This window comes from Eriocheir sinensis, chromosome 9 (assembly GCF_024679095.1).
Source record: "Eriocheir sinensis breed Jianghai 21 chromosome 9, ASM2467909v1, whole genome shotgun sequence".
Classification (NCBI taxonomy): Eukaryota; Metazoa; Arthropoda; class Malacostraca; order Decapoda; family Varunidae; genus Eriocheir; species Eriocheir sinensis.
The window spans coordinates 18,138,803-18,156,224 of NC_066517.1; the positions used below are offsets into that span (position 1 = coordinate 18,138,803).

Below are 17,422 nucleotides of genomic sequence, written 5' to 3' on the forward strand. Positions count from 1 at the left end.
CACTTACCCCGGCTGGCATCCTTCCGTAATAAATGTAGCTTCACACCAGGCTGTGTCCTCTTTATCACCACAAAGGGACATGATTTGAAAATCCAGCTGGTAAACGTGGCGGCCGCGTCGGTGTTATGATTTTTGAACGAGGCAGCGTTGCAATCGGAGCAGAGAAAGATATTGCTGCGAATAGCGGTATAATAAACAGTATCAGTTAGTCCAAGATAATTATATTCACTCACTCTTTCCCCCTACAAACCAATGATTCAATGTAAATCATTACTGATAGAAGTCAGCGTGCGTGCTAAAACAATGAGTTTGGAAGAAAAACATGATCACATTGTTTTTAGAGAACGGCAGTAGAGCTACAACCTTGGTTCACTCCAGTGTGTATACAGAAAGGTTAAACACATAAAACACATCTAACCACTGCTAGCCTCCCACAAATGCAGAGAAAGTAATATAATTGCGGTATAATAATATAACAATAATAGCATTACTCATGACATGCAGTCAGGCTATATCTACCTAGTAAATATATATATATATATATATATAGTTCCTACTGTTCATTTTAATATTTATCTACCTTTATTTTTTTTTATTTAAAATGGGAAATAACCGGACTGAAGAAAAAAAGTAGCAACATTTGCTGCTTGATCCCATGTAGCAACACTGCTGATGGGTACTGCTGGGGGTTTGGGTTGGGTCTGGTGGGGGGGAGGCGCCTGGAAGTAAACAACGCTGCTCCTGCACCATCTGTTGCAACCGACATACACCACCACCCGCCCACGGTCTACCATAGAGGCCCCCTCTCCTGTTCCATAGTCTCCTTGTTCTATAGTCTCCTTGTGGGGCTGTGTGGCAGAGCGGAAGGGAGGAGAGGGCCCGCGGGAGGCAACACCACAACTATCTCGCCAATCTGATTTCACCGTGGCCGGACATTTTGCCTACAGACACTTTGCCTACGGACAATGTACTTACCGGACAGTGAGCCTACGGACAATGTGCTTACTGGACAGTGAGCCTACGGACACTTTGCCTACAGACAATGTGCTTATCGGACAGTGAGCCTACGGACACTTTGCCTACGGACAATGTGCTTACTGGACAGTGAGCCTACGGACACTTTGCCTACAGACAATGTGCTTACCGGACAGTGAGCCTACGGACAATGTGCTTACTGGACAGTGAGCCTACGGACACTTTGCCTACGGACAATGTGCTTATCGGACAGTGAGCCTACGGACACTGCCTACGGACAATGTGCTTACCGGACAGTGAGCCTACGGACACTTTGCCTACGGACAATGTGCTTATCGGACAGTGAGCCTACGGACACTCTGCCTACGGACAATGTGCTTATCGGACAGTGAGCCTACCGGACACTTTGCCTACGGACACTTTGCCTACAGACATTTTGCCTACAGACACATTGCGCAGCCTAGGGACACTTTGCCTACGGACACTTTGCCTACAGACACTTTGCCTACAGACACTTTGCCAACCGGACAATATTCCTAACGGATGTTTTGCAATGCTAAAAACAACTTTCTTTATTTGAATAAAATGCATATATATATATATATATATATATATATATATATATATATATATATATATATATATATATATATATATATATATATATATATATATATATATATAAACACTCATGCGCCTGAAGGCTGAACAGCGCAACGACCGTAATATATATATATATATATATATATATATATATATATATATATATATATATATATATATATATATATATATATATATATATATATATATATATATATATATATATATATATATATATATATATATATATATATATATATATATATATATATATATATATATATATATATATATATATATATATATATATATATATATATATATATATATATATATATATATATATATATATATATATATATATATATATATATATATATATATATATATATATATATATATATATATATATATATATATATATATATATATATATATATATATATATATATATATATATATAATCCTTCTTAATTTCGTGTCGACATATATCTTTTGAGGTATACATAAAATAAGATTTATTTAATCAAATTTGAAACCAAAAAATCAATCTAGAATGGACAAAGATAGTCAGAAATTCTATAAATTGTGAGCAATGCCACGAGATAGTCAAGAACCGGGGTGGTGTCATGCTTCTCCACGAGGCTCTTCATGCGTTAACTGACATACTCGTACCTTTTCTTGATTGGTGGCAAAGCAACTCCAGCGTCGGCCTGATCAATAAGGAGTTCGTTGTCTGCTTGCTCTTTAGGCAATCGGTCTACAAGTCGACACAGAGTTGGGTGTAACAGCCTCCTATCAAGTTGTTGGTGCGAGGCAAGTTTCCATCCAATTTCCAATCCACGTATCCTTGAAATAGGTTGGAAAGTCTCCCAAGATCTCGTCCGTTTTCTCGTCCAGTGCAGACAAAAATCGCTCAAATGTGTCGCAAACATCTTGTTAAGGAACAAATGCAAGCGTTTGAAGTGATTTAATCATCAGTGCATTTCCGGGACATTGAGCATATCAGCTGGCAAGTCCTTCGGCTTGAATTCTTCGTCACACACATTGCCCAAAGTAGAACAGACGACCACTGATTTGACTCTGTGGAAAATGTCTTTTGACAGAATTCAACGCTGCTCTTTCATAGTCTTGCATCAGGGATGCTGGGTTTAAATTTCTTTCGTTCTTTAGGAAAGTCCATATTGCATCGTAGGTTGCTTCGTTCTTATGCTTTGTGACACAGAACACCAATGGCACTGTTCTTGATTCAGCATGAATAATGTAGAGTGTAGAGTGTAGCATTGCAAATGTCCGTTAGCTATAATGGGCGGTAGGCATCGTGCCCGTAGGTATAATGTCCGGTAGGCATAACGTCCAGTAGGCAAACTGTCCGTAGGCACATTGTCCGGTAGGCATATTGTCCGGTAGGCATAATGTCCAGTAGGCAAACTGTCCGTAGCCACATTGTCCGGTAGACACATTGTCCGTAGGCAAACTGTCTGTATGCAAACTGTCTGTAGGCACATTGTCCGGTAGGCACATTGTCCGTAGGTACATTGTCCGGTAGGCACATTGTCCGTAGGCACATTGTCCGGTAGGCACATTGTCCGGTAGGCACATTGTCCGGTAGGCACATTGTCCGTAGGTACATTGTCCGGTAGGCACATTGTCCGTAGGCACATTGTCCGGTAGGCACATTGTCCGGTAGGCACATTGTCCGGTAGGCACATTGTCCGTAGGCACATTGTCCGGTAGGTACATTGTCCGGTAGGCACATTGTCCGGTAGGCACATTGTCCGGTAGGCACATTGTCCGTAGGCACATTGTCCGGTAGGCACATTGTCCGGTAGGCACATTGTCCGTAGGCCCATTGTCCGTGGGCACATTGTCCGGTAGGCACATTGTCCGGTAGGCACATTGTCCGTAGGCACATTGTCCGTAGGCACATTGTCCGTAGGCACATTGTCCGTAGGCACATTGTCCGGTAGGCACATTGTCCGGTAGGCACATTGTCCGGTAGGCACATTGTCCGTAGGCACATTGTCCGTAGGCACATTGTCCGGTAGGCACATTGTCCGGTAGGCACATTGTCCGTAGGCACATTGTCCGGTAGGCACATTGTCCGTAGGCACATTGTCCGGTAGGCACATTGTCCGTAGGCACATTGTCCGTAGGCACATTGTCCGGTAGGCACATTGTCCGTAGGCACATTGTCCGGTAGGCACATTGTCCGTAGGCACATTGTCCGGTAGGCACATTGTCCGGTAGGCACATTGTCCGTAGGCACATTGTCCGGTAGGCACATTGTCCGGTAGGCACATTGTCCGGTAGGCACATTGTCCGGTAGGCACATTGTCCGGTAGGCACATTGTCCGGTAGGCACATTGTCCGTAGGCACATTGTCCGGTAGGCACATTGTCCGTAGGCACATTGTCCGGTAGGCACATTGTCCGGTAGGCACATTGTCCGGTAGGCACATTGTCCGGTAGGCACATTGTCCGTAGGCACATTGTCCGGTAGGCACATTGTCCGGTAGGCACATTGTCCGGTAGGCACATTGTCCGGTAGGCACATTGTCCGGTAGGCACATTGTCCGGTAGGCACATTGTCCGTAGGCACATTGTCCGGTAGGCACATTGTCCGGTAGGCACATTGTCCGTAGGCACATTGTCCGTAGGCACATTGTCCGGTAGGCACATTGTCCGTAGGCACATTGTCCGGTAGGCACATTGTCCGGTAGGCACATTTTCCGTTGTCACATTGTCCTGTAGGCAAAGTGTCCGTAGGCACATTGTCCGTAGGCACAGAGTCCGGTAGGCACATTGTCCGGTAGGCACATTGTCCGTAGGCACATTGTCCGGTAGGCACATTGTCCGGTAGGCACATTGTCCGGTAGGCACATTGTCCGGTAGGCACATTGTCCGGTAGGCACATTGTCCGTAGGCACATTGTCCGGTAGGCACATTGTCCGTAGGCACATTGTCCGGTAGGCACATTGTCCGTAGGCACATTGTCCGTAGGCACATTGTCCGGTAGGCACATTGTCCGTAGGCACATTGTCCGTAGGCACATTGTCCGGTAGGCACATTGTCCGGTAGGCACATTGTCCGGTAGGCACATTGTCCGTAGGCACATTGTCCGTAGGCACATTGTCCGGTAGGCACATTGTCCGTAGGCACATTGTCCGGTGGCACATTGTCCGGTGGGCACATTGTCCGTAGGCACATTGTCCGGTAGGCACATTGTCCGTAGGCACATTGTCCGGTAGGCACATTGTCCGTAGGCACATTGTCCGTAGGCACATTGTCCGGTAGGCACATTGTCCGGTAGGCACATTGTCCGGTAGGCACATTGTCCGTAGGCACATTGTCCGGTAGGCACATTGTCCGTAGGCACATTGTCCGGTAGGCACATTGTCCGGTAGGCACATTGTCCGTAGGCACATTGTCCGGTAGGCACATTGTCCGGTAGGCACATTGTCCGGTAGGCACATTGTCCGTAGGCACATTGTCCGTAGGCACATTGTCCGTAGGCACATTGTCCGGTAGGCACATTGTCCGTAGGCACATTGTACGGTAGGCACATTGTCCGGTAGGCACATTGTCCGGTAGGCAAACTGTCCGTAGGCAAATTGTCCGTAGGCAAATTGTCCGTAGGCAAACCGTCTGTAGGCACATTGTCCGGTAGGCACATTGTCCGTAGGCACATTGTCCGGTAGGCACATTGTCCGGTAGGCACATTGTCCGGTAGGCACATTGTCCGTAGGCAAACTGTCTGTTGGCAAACTGTCTGTAGGCAAACTGTCTATTGGCAAACTGTCTGTAGGCAAACTGTCTGTAGGCAAACTGTCTGTAGGCAAACTATCTGTATGTAAACTGTCCGTAAGCAAACTGTCCGTAGGCAAACTGTCTGTAGGCAAACTGTCTGTTGGCAAACTGTCTCTAGGCAAACTGTCTGTGGGCAAACTGTCCGTAGGCAAACTGTCTGTAGGCAAACTGTCTGTAGGCAAACTGTCTGTTGGCAAACTGTCTGTAGGCAAACTGTCTGTAGGCAAACTGTCTGTAGGCAAACTGTCTGTTGCAAACTGTCTGTAGGCAAACTGTCTGTAGGCAAACTGTCTGTTGGCAAACTGTCTGTAGGCAAACTGTCTGTAGGCAAACTGTCTGTAGGCAAACTGTCTGTTGGCAAACTGTCTGTAGGCAAACTGTCTGTAGGCAAACTGTCTGTTGGCAAACTGTCCGTAGGCAAACTGTCTGTAGGCAAACTGTCTGTAGGCAAACTGTCCGTAGGCAAACTGTCTGTAGGCAAACTGTCCGTAGGCAAACTGTCTGTAGGTAAACTGTCTGTAGGCAAACTGTCTGTAGGCAAACTGTCTGTAGGCACATTGTCCGGTAGGCACATTGTCCGGTAACTCTCTCTCTCTCTCTCTTCTTATTTTTTACCTCATGTCAACATAGGCATTACTCTAACGTCCTTCCCAATCGCTATCGTTCATTCTCATTTGATAACCTCCTCGGCCGCCTCCTGCAGATCAGCGGAGGCATCGCTCAAGCCTTGCCCTTCCTGGTTCCCTACCTTCCTAAAAGCAGCCCTTACCATGTCGTCTTGAGCGGCTTCAGACAATCGACTGACTTCCTTAAGGTGAGTGTACCGAGGAACCAAGGCCCGTAGGTTGGTATTGCCAGACGCTTCCCCTTCTTATATCAACAATTTTCAAAGGTCATAATGGTGACTAATCGGTTTCTCATGATTATTTTTTTAGGTTCATGGTACAGAAGAAGGGTCAAACTACCACCAGGATCATAAAACTATCCATGGAAATGCCCCAAACTCCTATGACAGCTTTGTCAAATATAGGTGCCTTGTCAGACTATTACTAGGCTCATATAGCAACGCATGGAGATACTCACATGGCCACACCCCACAACCTCTATAAAAGCCTTAAATATGGGACCAAACAATCCACACCACGGCCTCATGGGTGTTTCTCTCTACCTGTTCCGTCTCTTAGAATAGTAAAAATAACTAAAGAGCCTTGTTTTGTGGGGGATGAACTATAGCCAAGCGTTGTTTCTTACGGCAGAGGAGGCGGCTCAACGGCAAAACACAAACTAATACAAAACAAAAAGTCTGCTAAGGCCCTCCTGAATAGAAAATAGAACAAAGTGCTCCAAAAGTAAGGTTACATAAGTTGTGTCGTGCCTACTTCTGCTTTTCCCTGCCCAGGCGGCGATAGAGGAGCACAAGGCCACGCTGGACCCCGACAACCCACGGGACTTCATCGACACTTACCTCGTCGAGATGGCGAAGCAGAAGCACGACCCAAACAGCACGTTCACAGGTGAGCGCCGGCCCCCAGCACCTGCGACGCGGCGACGCAGGGCGGTGGCGAGTATAGTTCGCAGTTTCGTATAGTAAAACGAAAAAAATCCGGCCTAGTATTATCCTCAGTACCTCTTCCTTTTCCTCCTCCTCCTCCTCCATTGCCTGGTCTGCCCTCTCTGGCGATAGAGAAGGCTCTATAAACTTGGCACAAGACACGTTTCTTTATCAAACAGTTACCACGCCGACACTAGGAAACAATATTCTTGACTTAGTCTTCACGATCGACAGTCACCTCATAAATACCTGTGGGGTTGGGCGACCCATTTGCAAGCAGCGACCACAACATTATCAGATGTGTCTTAAATATTGAAACAAAAGCAAGAGAAAACTCACTTTTAATACCTAACTGTAGTAAAGCGAATCTTACGGACATAAGAAGAGAATTGCCATCAGTAAATTGGAATCATTTGCTCAATACCGTCAGCGTTCAAGAAATATATAACCGTTTCACTGCACAAATCACAGCGAGCGTAAATAAATTCATCTCACTTAAGCCACGAAGGGCAGAAAACCACAAGTTGTTGTGGATGACGAATTCCCTACAGAAAATCATCGTCGATAAAAGAAAACCGTAAAGAAATATAAACTGGCACACAATTCACAAGATCATATTAAGTATATCAACATCAGGAGAGAGTGCGAAATGAAAAAAAAAAAAAAAAAACAGAAACGCGAGTATGAGACGAAAATATCACGAGACTAAGAAACATCATAAGTTAAGTCCTTCACGGATATAGGAATTTCCTGACCCTTTTCGTATGTTTCAGGCACACAGCAGCACGGCTCCAACCTGAAGACTTAACGTGTTAACAATTTCCCCAACAGCTTAGGTCACCAGTAGCGTAAGTCCAGGGTAGTAATTTCCTCTTATTTCTCTTTTACCTGTAAAATTTCCATGTTCCTTTCTTCCAAAAAAAAGGCACTTGGGGTTCTCTTCTATTTCCTGCCGGCACGGTGTCGGAGGGAGAGGTGGGTGGGGAGGAACCTTCATCTATTCTATCCTGTCCAACCACACTTAGAAAACTAATGGTAGCGCTAGCAAATAGATACCCTCGCCATAGACCGCCAGGTCTTCTGGTGTCTGTTCTTCCTATGTATTCTTCCTTCTCCGCAGAGCATCAACTCATGGCCACCTGCACCGACATCTTCATGGCCGGCACGGACACAGGGTCGGCGTCGGTGTCCTTCGGTATCCTGCTGATGGCGCTGCACCCGGAGATCATGGCCAGGGTACAAAAGGAGCTGGACGAGGTGGTGGGCCGCGAGCGTCTCCCTTCCTTCGAGGACAGGAACAAGTGCGTATAGACAATCGATCAGTTCTGGCAGTGTGTGCGGGAGGAGAGTCATGAACAGCTTACTTGTGTCTTATTGTTGAATTATTTCACTTTTCACACGATACAGTGACACAAATACAGCCACTCTTTTAACTATGCCAGACGAGATCGAGTCGCGAAGAGCAACTTATATATGCCTCACTGTTGCAACATTGGTACAGTATTAGTACAAGAGAAGGATAAGAAAAAGAAGAGGAAAAAGCAGTACTGATAGACGAAAAGAAGAACAAGAACAAGGAGCAGTAATAGTAGAGGAGAAAGATAACATTTCGGTTTTCATACGAGAGGGAGACACGATACCTAATATCAGGGTTTAACTCTACCTAGAGACATAGCATTTGGCCGAGTTTGCCGTACGGGCCAACACTGCAGAGGAACCTATAGCTCTCCACCATCGGTAGTGTATTGCATTTGCCCAGTGAGTAGCGCCTCGTGATAAGGATCAATAGAGTCTATACTAACCCTTCTCGTGGTCGTCCCTGCAGGCTGGTGTACACGGACGCGACGCTCAGCGAGGTGTTCCGCTTTCGAGGCGTAGCACCCGTCACCGTGGCGCACAAAGCCATGCGGGACACCATTCTCCAGGTGAGTATGTAGTGCCCTGAAGATTGGGGCACCAGGTGATGCAAAATAAATCAAAGGGAGACGGGGAAATAGGGGGAAAATGAAAAAAACTGAGGCCAGAAACTCACCCTGAGGGTAGTGCTGCCACCACTCGGCGATCTAAGTGCGAACAGGGTCACCCCTAGTTCGCAGGGAACCTTAAAATTTAAGTAGTACAAAATGGGGGACTCAGGGGAGGGTTTCCGGGGACTCTAGAAGAGTTAGCGTGGACGGGCGGAGGTGTGGAGGCGACGAGTCAGCAATCACCACGGTTGTCTGGACTACTCACGTCAAGGATAACACCAAAGGAGACAAGGAAATTACTATAGATATGATAATGTACATTTATTTGTTTGCTTTCCGATCAAAGAATGGATTCTAGACTAACGAGTCAGTACTGAGGTGGGTACACGAGGGACCTTGGCGGCCACCTGTCGCGGACGACACGTAATAAACACCTCGAGTACAAAATATACCTAAATTCATGAATAATAATCATACATAGTAGAAGGCACCACTGTGCGGTTTCGCACTCTCAGGATAATACACTTTACAACACTACATAGATATCTGTTGCGTCCGGTCGACTCACAGAATTAGACAACGAAGTGATTTACTCACGAGAAATACCAGACTCAAGGATGAATAACCATACAGGGGAAAACGAGACCGCGATGAGACTCACACCGACAACACCGCTCAAGATTCAATAACTAGAATACATTACAATTTCCTCCTAACTCTCACATTTACAGAAGACCATTGAACTATTTTAAGGGAAGTTAACGTAACGAACTCGGTTTATGGCGAAGAGTAAGTTAAGGGTTCGACTCCCGTGTTCTGACGGCGGCTAGGCGCGCACACAGAGTGCCTCTTCGCGATAAACCAGTATAACGTTACTCAACTTCGAGGGGAATGTTAAATCATAAGGGTGAATATGTGGGTGTGGGTGTCTGTGTCTGTGTGTGTGTGTGTGTGTGTGTCGTGGCCAGTGACGGGCGCCGACGGCCCTGTGGTCGAGGAGGAGGGAAGATGAGTCACGGGGGATACACATGGGAAAAAAAATAATTATTCACTTCGTTACTCAACTGGGAGACTACGTATTTTACAGACGAGTAAGGGATAAGTTAACTTGGTGGGAAGCAAGGGGTTTTGTCACTAGGGGAGGGGTGATGAACACTGGGACACAAGGTGCTTTGGGGGGAATGAAGGCACATACCTGTGGTCGAGGAGGAGGGAAGATGAGTCACGGGGCCGGCTTTCCGTTTCTAAGATTCACCCCTTTTAAGAAGGGGACAGGCCCTTTCCTCAAAGGCGGCCCTGTAAGGGGGGGAGGGCAATTCAAGTCCCGGCGGGCGTAGGGACGCCTCCGCCGCCGCCACAGCCACGGGTAACAGCCGGCGAGCAGCGACGGAGGCATGGGCCCTCCGGGCAGGCGCCCAGTAGCAACCCGTAGCTGTACACGGGCGAGCAGCCGATCAGTCGACTTGACTGCAGGGGGGGCGCCCAAAGCGAGGATAACCAAGCGGGTGAACCTCGCCGCCGCTGAAGGGCCACCCAGCTGCTCGCCCACGGAGTGCTGGCGTTCCACTGGGGCCGGCTTTCTTCTTCTTCTAAAAGATTTTCCCCCTTAATAGGGGGACAGGGCCTTTGCTCAAAGGTGGTCCTGTAAGGGGGGGCGTTTTCGTCTCACCCCACCCGAAAACCCCGTATTCCCACAGGTCTCCAAGCTTGTTGGGGGTAGAGGGTAGGTGGCATTTGTCCGCCACTTTTAACTAATGTATTATATGTATACAGAGGGTTTTGTGAAGGTTTGGAAGAAAATAGACCAAAATTAAGGCGCCGGAGTTATACTGGACCTTTACCACCACAATTCTATATACTTCAGGAATACAGCATGCACCGTAGGTTATGAATCCATGAGAGAGAGAGAGAGAGAGAGAGAGAGAGGGGTTGAGGGAGGGAGGGGGTAAAGAGTGATGGAGGGAAGGAGGGATCATACAGGTAGGGGGAGAGAGGTGGGTTGGGTCTTGGGAGTGACGTAGTCATGACTGTGTCCGAATACTGTCTCTGGATATCGGGAAATTCTTTCAACTGTCAAGAGTATATAGCTTACTCATACACTTCTGGTAATGCACTATGCAGTCAGAAATTAGCGCAAGGTGTGAAATAAACTGTGGCAAAGTACAATAGTGATCCAACACTTCGTTACCAAGAAAATCCAGAAAATCGAGGCAACACAGCTGCTGAAATGCGTTGTAGGTTTGTGTTGGTTTCTGTTCTCTTGTGTCTTGTGTCTAGGTTTGTGTTGTTGTTTTTGTAACTTTTCTGTGTTGGTTTCCAGGGCCACAGAATCCCGGCGGACACGATGCTGCTAGTGAACCTGTACACGATTCAGATGGACCCTGAGTACTGGGGCGACCCTGAGACCTTCCGCCCCGAGCGTTTCCTGAACCCAGACGGCTCCTACCGCAAGGACGAGCGCCACATCCCCTTCGGAAAAGGTGAAAAAAAAGAAAAAGAAAACCTGACCACCGCCTGAGTGCTGCCTTATCTGTTTTTCTCTCTCTTATCATGAATATAAATAAACGTTAAAGAGAGGCAGGTGATAACACTATAATATCTCTCATCTGACATATGCTTCACTTTGCTCTCGTTCCTTTTTGAGTAGGATAAGAAAGAGATGAAGAAACTATATTTTCTCGTCTTTTAGTGTGTGGTTTCATTCTTCGAGGTTTCAGCGACGAGACGATCAGAGAAAGGTTTCGTAATTAACTTTTTATTATCTTCTTCCCATCATCCTTGTCTTATTCATTTCGTTCCTCTTCCTTTTTTGACCTTCCTCTCACCCTTTCAGAAATCCTTGGTTCCTTGGTTCGTTCCTTCCTTCCTTCTTTCCATCCTTCGTTCCCTTCCTTCCTTATTCCTCACTTCCTTCCGTCTTTCCTTCCTTCCTTCCTTTCAAATTTCTTACTCTCCATCCTCCATCCCCTCCTTCCTTCCTTATTTCCACGTAGTAATAGTCAGGCAGTCATGTGGCCGTGTCCTTCAAGTCTCGTGGTGTTTGCGATTATTTGCTTCCAGTTCTCACCTCACGCAACATCCGCAGGTCGCCGCATATGCCTCGGGGAGTCCCTGGCGAGGATGACTTCCTTCGTGCTCTTCACAAGCCTCCTGCAGAACTTCACCTTCACCCTGGACCCCGCCGTGCCCGTACCCAACACCGAGGGAAAGTCTGGCTTCACCCTCGGCCCGCCAGAGTTCCGTGTCTTCGCCAAGCCCAGAGTGTGAGGGCGGGAGAGTCACCCACCCCTTCCCTGACGATACCTTTCGCTATGATTGTGGGTACTTCCATATAATAGGTTGTTTCATGTGACTCTTCTGTATTTGTTTTGGCAAGGCCTCTCACGATAGCTTAGTCCCGGTGATCAGAAAAGCGTGTTGATTCAGCAGCAGGGACCGTGTTTAAAATAATGATGCGATGAAGAATAGCGAAGCAATATACCTGTAACCATATTCCTTATACCTTATCTACACTTGTTACACTCCCGCTGGTTCTGTTCTTTAGTCTAGTTTTCTTCAGTATCCGATGTGGGGTGGTTTTACATCATTAATAAAAACTTTCTCATCTCATTTTCTCTTTGCTGCTATTCTACGTCTTCCACTTTCCTGCTTCATTCCATTTTTGCCGAGGTTGAATAGTGGTGTGACGTGTGCGTGCGTGAGGGTGCGTGTCTGTGTGCGTGTGTGTACAATATTTAGGGCGGAGACAATGTGCCTTTATCTTGTGTAGGTTGTATTGCAAATTATATAGCATTTTTTTTGGATATGAAAATGATTTACATAATAATCAAATAATACTGTTGTGTGTGTGTGTGTGTGTGTGTGTGTGTGTGTGTGTGTGTGTGTGTGTGTAGGAAGCCCCCCAAACCCCCTCGGTGAATGCTCCCGTTGACTGCCTGTTTGTTTGGTTGATTGGTGGTCATGCGGAGTTGCTTTGCCTGAGCGGCACTTAAGATGTTCCAATCTAAGTGGAAGAATTGACGAAGTGCCACTCACAGATGAAAATTAATAAACTCGTACTTCATATTGTTGCACTGTGTATCCTATGTTCTCGCGATACAGTCAAAATACAGTGGACACGCTAAGCCTGACACAAGACAAGTGGCTGTTGGGCAGTGGACACGCGGTAGCAGTGTTTGAAGGAGCTGATCATTCGGCACTCACAAACTCCACAAACTTTACGAACTCTCATCTCTACTTTCTTTAAGAGGAGCAGTGTTTATCGTATTATTTTTTTATTTTTTTATTTTCCCCTTGAGCTGTTTCCTTAACTGTATAAAAAAAAAACAGCTGACATTTATTAGACGCCCACCATGATTGTTCGCCAGTCTTAGTTTTCAACGTGATGTCGGACAAGGATAAACAGCGGGCGTCCAATAGGGCCCCCCGAAGGGTCACTGTGAATAAATATAAGTCCGCGCCAAGTTGTCTCTCTGGCTTGTGTCTACCCTGACGAAGCTAACCCCAGGCCCTTTTAGGAGGCAGCAGGGCGTCGCGCGGCTAACTCAACCCAAAGCAGATATTCTGAGCCAATGTTCCCCAGCATATCGGGGCTTACACGCCCACATTTGCCATTCAAGGTTTTCGTGGGTATTTCCCTAGGTAGTGTTATGTAACTGCACTTCTGAACTCGCTAACTGCATGCCTCTCCCCCTCCCGCGGCCCCGCCTCACACGACTTTCTATTCTAGCTCATCCCTATACTGTCAAAATCCCTTATGCAAATTAACCATCATCTTTACTCTTTAATCACTGATGCTGGTAAACTCTGGAACAATCTTCCTTCATCTGTATTTCCTTCTGCCTCCGACTTGAACTCTTTCAAGAGGAGAGTATCAAGACACCTCTCCTCCCGAAATTGACCTCCCTTTTGACCATTCCTCTGAACTCTTTTTTTATAGGAGCCGTGATTTTCGTTTTTTTTCATTATTATATTCTTTTTTCCCTTGAGCTGTTTTCTTTACTGTAAAAAAGTAAATACTATGTTTGTTTTGGCGAGGTCACTCACGGTAGCTTAGTCCAGGCGTGTAGACTCAGGAACCATACTTAAAAAATGAAACGATGAAGAAAACCGAAACTGTGAGTTGGGGGCATACGCTGCAGCTACGCGTGGCGGCGGTGCTCATCTCCGGCCCTTGGAGCCTATGGTGGGAGGCAAGGTCTATATGGGTCTTGGTGGGTGGGAACCCTTTAACCTGACACAGGGATAGTGGAACATCCGGGTTGCCACAATTGACTTTCCCCAGGCACCCATTTATCGACCAATCCGAAGGGAGGGATGAACAGCTGGGTGGGCTGCACGCCGACTGCCAAGGCCGTCTTACGTTACATTGACCAAAGCAGTCTCATGTTACATAGAGACGGCCTTGCCAGTGCCCAGGCCGGGATTTGAACCCAGGCCAGCAGATTCATGGTCAGGTATATCTGACTACGAACCACTGGACCGAGGAGGCGCAAAAAGGAGTTGAAGGGAAATCAGTGAGAAAATGTTAATGCACTACTTTATCTAACCCTCGTATTTTTATTTTTGTAATATTGTCTAAAATTTATGCCAATGCGATGGAGAATTTTCTCAGGACGACGATGGTGGCCTCATTTTTTCCTTAGTATTAAATGGTAGTGTCAGGAAGCTGGGCGGGGGTGAGGCGTGTGCAGGCGTCAGTTTTGGATGAACTGGGCACAGCAACATGGCCGCCGCGTGTAATGTGTATATTATAATGTACATGTGTATGTGTGACTGTGCGTGTGGCGACACCCGGTCGGTGTCGCACAACAGAAAGTTTAACAAGTGACACCAGCCGCGCCGCGCGGCTGGTGTCGCCCATCACACCACGGCGGGGTATGGGACGCACTCTCCATATAACCCTACAGGTGTTGCCACCCAAATTAACAATCAGAGCTGGATGCCATAAGTCTAGAAATCTCTAGAGCCAGAATTAATTTTCCTGTTATCTGGGAGTCTTCGCAAACAACCTCATACCTGTCAAGTCTTACGTTTTTTGCGTAATTCTAACGTAATTTGGGTGAGTTTCAAGTCTTATGGCGTAAGTTGAAAATCTTACGTTTTTTCTCCGCTTGCGATGTTTTTTTTTTATATGTTTGTTTTAAACAATTTGAAATATATCGTACGTGCCATATTTAAATTCATGTGAGCGTGCTGAGTAACGGTTACTGTTACGATTAGTGTGTTTGTGTGTGTGTGTGTGTGTGTGTGTGGGGGGGGGGGATGAGGTACCTCGTGCACCCTGCTTCAGTCCGTCGCGACCAAACCTGTCAAGTCTTACGTTTTTTATACACAAACTTATGGTCTCTAACGCAAAATCTTATGGCAAGACACCACAGTAGCTTGACAGGTATGCAACCTTAATCAAAGACTTGGGAGATCTACCAGGGACAAAAGTAGATCATGCTTAGGAAGAAATGCTGGTATTCGTAATTACTTTCCTTTGACAGAGATGTTTATTAAATTAAGATACAACTAAGTTTGTTGGAGTGCATTAACGTAGAGCTGCCCTTGACTAACGCAAGAATTTTTTGTTTTTATATTGTGTCTTCTCAGATTAGATACACAAGTGCTTTTCATTTTTGCCTCCCTTCTCCTCCTCCCCAATCACTCACTATCTACGTCCCACTCTCTCACCCCCTCCCCTCCTCCTCCTCCTCCTACTACTACTACTACTGCTATTACTGCTCACACCTCCAAACTATCAGCTCTTCTTCTGCCCTCCATCTCTCGCCACTTTGTCAGCACGAGTCATTGAGGAAGGACCACCTCTCCCCCTTCTTCTTCTCTTCAGTGTCTGGTAGAAGAAGGTAAGCATGGCAGAGGGAAAGGACAACAGGTTCCTTCGGTTAATGCAGGTATTTTCTTTTTTCTTTTTTTGCTTTTGTTTTGTTTTTGTTTTTATTCTTGTTTTTGATTTTTGTTATTCTTGTCTATGTTCTCGTTCTTCTTCTTAATCTTGTTCTCGTTCTTGTTCTTCTTTTCTTGTTTTCTTATTCTCCCTCTTGTTCTTGTTCTTATATTCTTGCTCTTGTTCTTTTTCTTCTTGTTCTTGTTCTTCTTTTTCTTGTTGTTCTTATTCTTAATCCTGTTGTTGTTGTTGTTGTTGTTGTTGTTCTTCTTCTTCTTCTGCTTCTTTTTCTTCTGCTTCTTCTTCTTCTTCTTCTTCTTCTTCTTCTTCTTCTTATATTGAGTTGCCAGACCCGCGGTTTTCCCGCCCAATTAGGCTCTTTTTCGTAGAATTCCGCGGGAAAACGATGGTGTCCGCGGGTTGGTGCTTTTTGGTCTCTTTTTTTTACTCAAGTGACAAGGAGTGGCACCAGGTCAGCTAGCAGAAGGATGTGAAGTCTCTCCTATCTCTCAAGGGGGATTATCATTACGGCACGACCTCATTAAAGACCAACACCATCTCACAACCACACTGGGCCAGTACATGATAACAACAGAACACTACAACACATTCACACATTTGCTGTCCTTCTCTCCTGACACTCTTGTTAGCTGTAGTGTTTGCTTAGTCGTCGTGTATGATCTTCCTTCTATCCATATAAAATTCCATTGTAGTTTTTTTTATACTACATGGTATTCTTCCTTTTCGTGCCAGCTTCGGCTGGAGGGACTGGTGGGAGGGGAGGAACCTTCACCTTTGCTGTCCTGTATCTCCGACTCGTAGATTAGAGTAGATGGTAGTAAGAACAAATAGCCTAGTTAGGAGCAAGAGGTCTGTTGCTGTTTGCTTTTCCTTTGTATTCCTTTGTATCTATGCCCCTCTTTCTCATCCCTCCTCCTCCTCCACCACTACTGCAACTATTGCTTCTCATACTCCCAAATCATCAGCTCCTCTTCCGCCCCTCATCTCTCGCCATTTAGCCAGCACTAATCACTGAGGAAGGACCACCTCGCCCACCTATTCTTCTCTTCAGTGTCTGCTTCAGGAAGCTAAGCACAGAAGAGGGAAAGGACAGTAGGTTTCATTGCTCTATGCAGGCATCTCTTCCTTTTTCTTTATTCTTCTCCTTTTCTTTTTTAAGTGTTGCCTTAAGCACCGGCAGCCTGTCTTGAGGGGCCTCTTGGGCGGCCCCGGCACGTTAGTGGCGCGGGCGAGTTTTATTTATAGTGGCTGCTGTGATATTTGACTCTTCCTTGGCCCATGCTGCCCCCGGTGCTCCGCTTGAACGATGTTGCTGAAATTAGGGTTGATTGAAGGTCTGGGCAGCACGTGGGTCATCTTCCGCCGCTCGGCGACGGTTTGAAAAATCATCGTGTTTTGGTGGGACAAGAACCTCTATAAATCTTGTAGTATCATCCTAAGAATACATACCTGTCAAGCTACTGCATAAGATTTTGCGTTAGAGACTACAAGTTTGTGTATAAAAAACGTAAGACTTGACAGGTATGGTTCCGACGGACTCAAGAAGGGTGCATGAGGTACCACCTCCCCCCCCCCCCCCCACACACACACACTAACCGTAACA

General features: G+C 46.2%; 1 protein-coding gene across 7 annotated transcripts in view; it reads left to right on the top strand.

The window, feature by feature from the left end:
- The window catches only part of LOC126996064 (methyl farnesoate epoxidase-like), a 90,331-nt gene that overhangs the window by 14,588 nt on the left and 58,321 nt on the right, over positions 1-17,422 (top strand). For 2 of the 7 annotated variants that reach the window (XM_050856125.1, XM_050856123.1), the window contains exon 1: positions 15,634-15,757. The exons of 3 other annotated variants lie outside the window; for them this stretch is intronic. Coding sequence is in view for 1 of the 4 variants with exons in the window: in XM_050856131.1 (XP_050712088.1) it covers positions 6,091-6,201; positions 6,787-6,901; positions 8,060-8,240; positions 8,765-8,864; positions 11,227-11,386; positions 11,992-12,173 (849 nt within the window). In the remaining 3 variants the exon portion in view is untranslated. Of the gene's footprint in view, positions 1-6,090; positions 6,202-6,786; positions 6,902-8,059; positions 8,241-8,764; positions 8,865-11,226; positions 11,387-11,991; positions 12,972-15,633; positions 15,758-17,422 lie in introns of those variants that run through there. 2 more of the 7 variants (XM_050856131.1, XM_050856129.1) reach the window with 2 other exon arrangements.